The 7,790-nt window shown below is 42.3% G+C and overlaps 1 protein-coding gene across 1 annotated transcript; it reads right to left on the bottom strand.

Annotated features, from left to right (window-relative positions):
* Positions 1 to 3,262: 3,262 nt before the first annotated feature.
* On the bottom strand, positions 3,263 to 5,192 carry LOC142163433 (uncharacterized). The gene is made up of 2 exons (XM_075220719.1): positions 4,211 to 5,192; positions 3,263 to 4,065 (listed from the first exon to the last, which is right to left on the bottom strand). Exons 1-2 carry the CDS (start codon positions 5,190 to 5,192, stop codon positions 3,263 to 3,265), a joined length of 1,785 nt encoding a protein of 594 aa, XP_075076820.1.
* Positions 5,193 to 7,790: the final 2,598 nt, after the last annotated feature.

Genomic DNA, 7,790 nt, shown 5'->3' with positions numbered 1-7,790 from the left:
TTCAGATTTCCATACCTTCGGCGAAAATAATTGTATCTTGAGCTTCGAGTGTCGGAATTGCAATCCATCCATGCCGTTAGAAAGCAAACTCAGAGACCTGAAGTACCTATGGATTTGATGGAAGAACTTTTTCGGTCTACCAACAGAAAATTCGCGAAGTTGACGCGACTGCAGTGAACTTCCAGATTCGCATGCATATAGGAGTCTTTGCGGCATAAGACCTTATGGATTAGTCAAAGTTCCAGATCATGTATTCCACACATTCTTTTTTGAAGCTTATGCGACTGAACTTAGAATAAAACTCTAAGCTGCCTACGTACCTCGGTGAAAAGGATCAAGTCATAACATAGTTCAAACTAGGTGAGTTTTATTTTTATGTCCTAACTTTTGCCTAGGCCGCCTCTTTCGAGGTTTTCGACCTAGCGGACTCCTTTTTTTTTTTGGGTGTCGTTCGCAGTTTAGGCTCATAAGGGCCAGGAGCATTGTAACATGCAGTTTAGATTCTTGTGTCAAGGAGCGTAGCAGCATGCAGTTTAGGCTCGTGCATTAAGGAGCTTCATGATTTGCAGTTTAGGCTCGTGCGTCGAGGAGCGTTTATTCTTCAAGGATAGTACCTCTTCAAAAATTTCCCATTGATAGGGCCAATTCTCATGCCATCTGCATCAACTAACTTGTAAGCTCCACTTGAATAGGCTTCTTGCACAACATATGGACCATCCCACTTTGAAGTGAATTTGCCCCCAGATTTGCGAGAGGTGATAATAGGTCTTCTTACTGCAAGAACTTGATCGCCAACTTGGAAGGGCCTCAAGCGAACCTTTTTGTTGAAAGCACGAGAAAGACGAGCTTGATAACATTCAAGACTTTGTTGAGCTTCTAGACTTTTTTCATCAAGGGATTCAAGTTCTTCATGGCGTAGGCGAGCATTTTCTTCCTCAGTAAGACCTTCTTGGATAGTGAGTCGCAAGGACGGTATTTGACGCTCAAGAGGAAGAACTGCTTCGACTCCATAAATAAGAGAATAAGGAGTTGTTTGTGTCGGCGTGCGATGAGTCGTACGATATGCCCACAAAGCTTCTTCCATTATGTCATGCCAATCTCTTTTAGACTTGGAGACGGCCTTCTTTAACAAGTTGCAAAGCGTCTTGTTAAATGCTTTGGCTAGTCCATTTGCAGCAGCATAATACATTGACGAATTACGTTGCTTAAAGCCAAAAAGTTCACAGATCTTGGCCATCAATTTGTTATCGAACGGTTTGCCATTATCTGTTATTATATAACTAGGAATGCCGAAACGATATATGATGTTCACTCGAATGAAGTTTGCAACATTCTCTTTCTTCACTTCCTTGAGAGCGATGACCTTTGCCCATTTTGAGAAATAATCAGTTGCGGCCAAGATGTATAGATGTCCTCCAAAAGATTTTGGAAGTGGTCCAACAATATCTAATCCCCAAGCATCAAATGTCCAAGATGCAACAGTAGGGTGTAACATTTCAGGATGTTGGTGTATAAAATTTGCGTGAAACTGGCAAGCCTTGCATCTCCGAGCATAATCTAAGCAATCTTTCACCATTGTCGGCCAGTAGTAACCCATCCTCTTATTGTGGAAGTGGAGCTTAGGCCCGGATTGATGTGATCCACAAACTCCAGAGTGTGCCTCTTGCATAGCTTGAGTTGCTTCATCTTCCCCTAAACAATGCAAGAGAACTCCCTCAAATGATCTTCGATACAAAGTGTCTTTTTAGTAAAGGAGGCGAGGGGCACACCGACGAATTTCGGTCTTTCTTCTTGGATCTTCTGGAAGTATCCCATAACATAAGTAGTCGATCATGGTTTGTCGCCAATAAACCTTCACAGCTTCAGCGACGGCTACCAAACGCTCGAGCTCGCTTTCTTCATCCTTGTTCTAATTTGGCGGCACTATCCATTTTTGGCAGATAGTGATTTGTGTCTGGCCGGGCAGAGTCAATGTTGAAGCTAGAGTAGCTAGGGCATCAGCCTTCTTATTTTCCTTCCTTGGCACATGCTGAAGAGTTACATTGCCAAGCCATCCAATCAATTTCTACGCATAATTATAATAACGGTGCAATTATGGCTTTTTGACCTTCTAGCTACCTAGCAATTGATTGATCACTAACTCAGAGTCTCCAAAAATATGTAATTGGAGTTGTCTCATATCAACGGCCATCTCAAGCCCAAGTATGAGTGCTTGATATTCTTCAACGTTGTTGGTGCAATGTTGTGTTAAGGTGAAGGAATATGGCAAGACTTCCCCTTGAGAAGTGACAAACACAACACCTGCACCAGCTCCCTCACGATGTGCGGCACCATCAAAATACATTTTCCACGGTGGTTGCACTTCGATGACCATCGCATCCTCATCAGGTAGTTCATCAGTCAACTTCCAATCATCAGGAATTGGATGATCTGCCAAGAAATCTGCCAAAGCTTGTCCTTTCACAGCTTTTTGTGGGATATACACAATCTTGAATTGTTGAAATTGGAGATACCACCTTGCTAATCGATCATTGAGGATGGGTTTTGACATAACAAACTTGATCGGGTTTTCCCTTGAGACGAGACGGATGACATGAGCTTGAAAGTAGTGCTTTAACTTTTGAATTGCGAAAACCAACGCCAAACACATCTTTTCGATCGGAGAATACTTTAGCTCATTTGGGGTCATCATCCTACTCAAGTAGTAGAGGGAATTTTCTTTATTTTCAACATTTTCCTGGGCCAAAAGGGCTCCCACTGACCTTTCTTGGGCTGCAATATATAGAATCAATGGTTTCCTGGTATAGGGGCTGCCAGAACTGGAGGTTTCATCAAGTAGGATTTGATGCTTTGGAATGCATTGCTACAAGCTTGGTCCCATTCAAAAGGTATACCCTTCTTCATGAGCCGGCTAAATAGGTTGGCACTTCCCTGCTAGATTTGAGATGAATCTGCTAAGGTACGCCAATTTTCCTTGTAGACTTTTCAGTTCATGTATATTTTTGGGCTCGAGCATCTTCAAGATGGCGTCAACTTTGGCTTGATCTATATCAATCCCTCGATGTCGAACAATGAAGCCAAGGAATTTTCCAGAAGTAACTCCAAAGGCACATTTCAACAGGTTCATTCTGAGTTGATATCGCCGGAGTCGTTCGAACACCATTCTTAAGTCTTGTAAGTGGTCTCCTATCTTTCTTGATTTCACCACTAAATCATCCACATAGCATTCCACATTCTTGTGGAGGATGTCGTCAAAGATATTCTACGTTGCCCTTTGATATGTGGCGCCAGCATTATTCAAGCCAAAAGGCATTACTTTGTAGCAATAAATGCCTTTAGGAGTGCGAAACGCAGTAAGCTCTTCATCTTTTGGTGACATACGTATTTGATTGTAGCCAGATGATCCATCCATGAAAGACATCGCCTCGTATCCGGTGGTGGCATCAATAAGCTCTGGAATGGGGAGCGGAAATTCGTCCTTAGGGCATGCATTATTGAGGTCTCTAAAATCGACACAAACTCGAATTTGGCCATTCTTCTTCTTCACAGGAACAATGCTTGAAATCCATGAAGGATATTTAACCTCCCGAATGAAACTAGCTTCGATGCGTTTATTGACCTCGGCTTCGATTGATGGGATCAATTCTGGCCTGAAGCGTCTTTGGGCTTGCTTAACAAGACGAGCTCCTTTCTTGACTGCGAGATGATGAACTACTACCTTAGGATCTAAACCAGGCTTCTCTTTGTAGCTCCAAGCAAAGACATCTGTATATTCTTTGAGTAGCTCCACATAAGTGTTTTCATCATCTATGGTTAATAGGGCACTTACATAGGTGGGCATGGAGTCTTCTGCAGTGCCAAGGTTGACTTCTTTCAATGCATCAACAGTCATTTTAATTCCTTCTTCCAGTTCCGCAGGAGCGTCCTCGACATCTTCGTCTTTTTGAGGATTACCATCATTAAAAGATATATGGCCACACCAAGAGGCATCTCCCAAATATTCGTCAAATTTCCTTAGGGATGAAGTGTATTGCTCCTCATTCGCAGTAATGTGATATGAAGATCCTACACTTTTTTCATCTTCGTCATGCTCTCTAGTGTGGACCACTGTGCGAGTCTTCACTTTGAGTACCTCTCCGCATGAAATCAAAAGTTCTGATTTGTCGCCTCATTCTGGAAGGGACCAGGCTTTGACACTCTTTGGAGATACTTTGGACTCTAGATGGCAAAGGTCTTCTTATTTTTTCATAATTTCTTTGGGACTTGTTCTTCTTCCTCTTCAATGGCCCCAACCTCTCAAATACAGAAGTTCTTGTAGTTGGTTCTCCAAGTAGATCAAAGACAGAAGGCCTTTTTTTAGGATCAGCGGGTTCATCTTCCGTTGTGATATAGTTAATACTTGCTCTTCTAATGGAGATGCGAATTGGTGGGGGTTGTTTGTAACCTAGACCCTCACGTGATTGCTTCACCACATGCTCATTATCCTTCATCGTCTTTGCTTTCCTAGTAGATTCAGGTGGGAGCTTCCCTAACTTAGATGGTTCATTGGGATCATATCCAGCCTTTGCGAACAACCTGTATGCATTCGGATCAAAACCTTCATTTGTGTGTCTCGTAGGGAGTGCCTTATTTTGAGGCACGTTAGAGGCCACAAAATTTTCCAGTAGCTTTGAAGATAACTTTGTGGTATCAATGTGCTTGATAGGAAGGGTTAATTCTCTTAGTGCACCTTTTTGGAGGCTTGATGATTCTCCTTCATCTTTCTTCACTTTTGGGACATAACGAAATAAAGGAGCTATTTTCTTGCCTTTGGCCTTCGTGATGTCATTAACTTTTACTCCCTTCATGATGTGGTTCTTCAAGTAGAACTTTGCATCAGCGAAGTATGCCTCGGCTTCAGAAAACGGCTTGTCATCAACAACTATCTTATTTTCGACTCCATCTTTATTATATTTCAAACATTGGTAGTAAGTTGATGGGACAACTTTGTTATCCTGTATCCACGGCCTACCAAGCAACAAATTGTATGAAGTCTTTGCATCGATCACATGCATCCATGCAGTTGATTGCATATCTCCCATGGCGATTTCCAGCTTGATAGCTCCTATGGCCCTTTGTCCTCCTTGATTGAATCCTTGAATCATCAGTCGGCTTTCAGAAAGTTCTTCAGTTGAGATATCGAGTTCTTTCATTATGCGAATGGGAAGAATGTTAACTACAGATCCGTCACCTATCAAGATTCTATTTATCCTCCTCTCGAGCACATAACCTACCATAAACAAAGGACGATTGTGTGGGGTCTCACCAAGTAGGAGGTCATCTTCAGTGAAGGTGATTTTTGTATTACAGACATCTGCTTCTTAGAAGGAGGACTCAACAAGACTATTAGACAGTGATGGTGAGAGTGTTGACTTGACTTCATTCTTTTCCTCTTCTTCTTTATCAGCATTATAGCATAAGGCCTTATCATCATCGTCAGAAATCCTCATGCGAAACCAACTTAGCAAAAATTCTCCCAAAGTCACCGGGTGGCGTGGCTTTTGGTGATGGTGTGTCTCTATCTCCACCTTCTTTGGATTCTTAACAATTTGTAGCTTCTTTAGTCTTCTCACCATCTTATTCCTCGTAGGTTGCTTCGTTGATCCTTTTTGCAGACTCAATTTACGGCGTCTTCGACGAGTCACCAGGGTCCATCCTTCTTCATCAGGTTGATCAACTCGGACTTTGTCATCCTTCAACAATTCTTCATCTTCATTCCCTTCACTGGTGCATATCTCAATCGGATCGAATGAGCCAAAGGTAATGGACACATGGTTTGTGCTTGCTTTTTCGACTTCGAGCTCGATCTTCATTTGACAAGCCAAATCCATAACTTTGTCCTTGAAAACAAAACACTTCTCAAGAGGGTAACCTACAAGCCGATGGTATTTGCAGTAATTCGGGTCATTGCTTTTCCAGCTTCATCTGGTCGCTTCATCTCTGGCAGCTCTATAAGCTTTAACTCGAGGAGTTCTTCAAATATTGCAGGCACATCAGAGTCTAGAAATGGGTACTCCTTTTCTTGCATCTCTTTGAGAGTCAACTTCCGATTTGCATTGTCTTGAGAGGAAGTTATTTTTATACTCTGTTTCTTGCTCGCCTTGGTAGTAAACTTCAAAGGAAAGACATTGACATTCATGGATTCTTTGCTTTCATTTTTGGGTACGAACTTGCTCCATTTCTTGACTTCTTGCTTATCTCTTCCCTTTCGAGGTTCGTAGATGGGCAGCCCTTCGTTTCCCGCAGAAGCCATGCTCAACTCCATATCATGAGCACGGGTGGCAAGTTCTTCAAATGTCCTGGGTTTAATTCCTTGCAAGATGTAATGAAGCCCCCAATGCATTCCTTGGATGTACATCTCTATGCCAGAAGCTTCGCTTAGCCTATCTTTGCAATTAAGGCTTGCATTCCTTCATCGATTTATAAAGTCAATAACTGGTTCATCTTTTCGTTGGCGAGTGTTTATAAGTTCCACCATGCTCACAATACGCCTTGTGCTATAAAAGCGATTAAGAAACTCTTGCTCCAATTGGTCCCAACTATCAATGGATCCAGCCTCGAGGTTGGTGGACCAATCAAAAGCATTCCCCTTTAGTGAGCGGACGAACTGCTTGACAAGGTAATCTCCATAAGTCCCTGCATTGTTGCATGTCTCAACAAAGTGCGCAACATGTTGTTTTGGATTTCCCTTGCCGTCGAACTGTTCAAATTTGGGAGGTTGATAGCCGCCAGGCATCTTCAGGCTATCGATTCTTGCAATATACGGCTTTGCGTACGTGAGAGAAGACTTTGAAACGACCTCATACTTATCCTTGATAGTTCCCATAATGAATTCCTTCAATTGTTCTATGGGAATTGATCCTTCAGAGGAGACATGAAGTTCTTTGGCGGATGACACTTGTTTTGTTGGAGGATCAGCCTTCTCGTGGACTTTAGGAATTTTTCTAGGTGCATGACTTGATTCTCCATCCATCATGCTTTCAACTATGCATGTCAATTTTGCGATACGGACATCTTGATCTTGAGCATACTTTGTTAACCCATCGATCGCCTTTGTCAGGTTTGCAAGTTGCTCCTCCATTGTCGAAGTGTTAGTCATCATAGCCTCCATGATTATTGCAGATGATGAAGAATAACCGAGACATTCCCACAGATTGAACTCAGTTTAGAACATGTCATGTGGTGAGATTGGCGTAGAGCCAACATATAAGACTTCATCATCAGGTTGGGTAAGCTGACTCTTGGTATTGTATAAAGTAAGTTGAGCAAGAGCTTTCTCTACAACTTCTGCAATATTATCTCCTCTCTCTGACTTGCTAGAAGAGGACCTTTCTACTTCGAATGATTAAGATCTCAAAGCATGCATTGGTGCACACGACACTTGGAGTGCTTGTTTCCCCAAGACGCTCGCCTTGCTCCGGGTGATTGGCCCAACCCCATAGTAACGTTCAGGATACTTTCAACGTCAGAAGAAAACTTGGAGTCAGCTACTTCGATCTTCTTTGAAACCATCTTAGTGATCTTGAATGTTGAGAGTTGAGAAGAGATGAGAGGTAGAGATGGTCCCACTGGGCGTGCCAAAATTTGTAACAACTAAATTTCGCTCCTGAAAAATATTGATCAAGACAAGAAATATAGCGACAAATATTATATACAATTTCAAGTGATGGGGTTACAATCTCTAAAATATCTCTAAATCTAAAGAGATGTAGTCCTCTGATTCTTCTCCTCACGGATGATGGTTGTCGCAC

Source organism: Nicotiana tabacum, chromosome 8, assembly GCF_000715075.1.
Source record: "Nicotiana tabacum cultivar K326 chromosome 8, ASM71507v2, whole genome shotgun sequence".
NCBI classification, from domain to species: domain Eukaryota; kingdom Viridiplantae; phylum Streptophyta; class Magnoliopsida; order Solanales; family Solanaceae; genus Nicotiana; species Nicotiana tabacum.
Note: the sequence above shows the minus strand (reverse complement) of the source record. Positions and strands in the feature narration are given on the sequence as shown.

What these genes read in the sequence shown, in the direction of transcription:
- LOC142163433 (XM_075220719.1), bottom strand. Translation starts at nt 5,192, where the DNA reads ATGAAAGAACTCGATATCTCAACTGAAGAACTTTCTGAAAGCCGACTG. An exon ending in TTTGCCATCTAGAGTCCAAA is followed by an intron (nt 4,066 to 4,210) that starts GTATCTCCAAAG and finishes AAAAAAGTGTAG; the next exon opens with GATCTTCATATCACATTACT.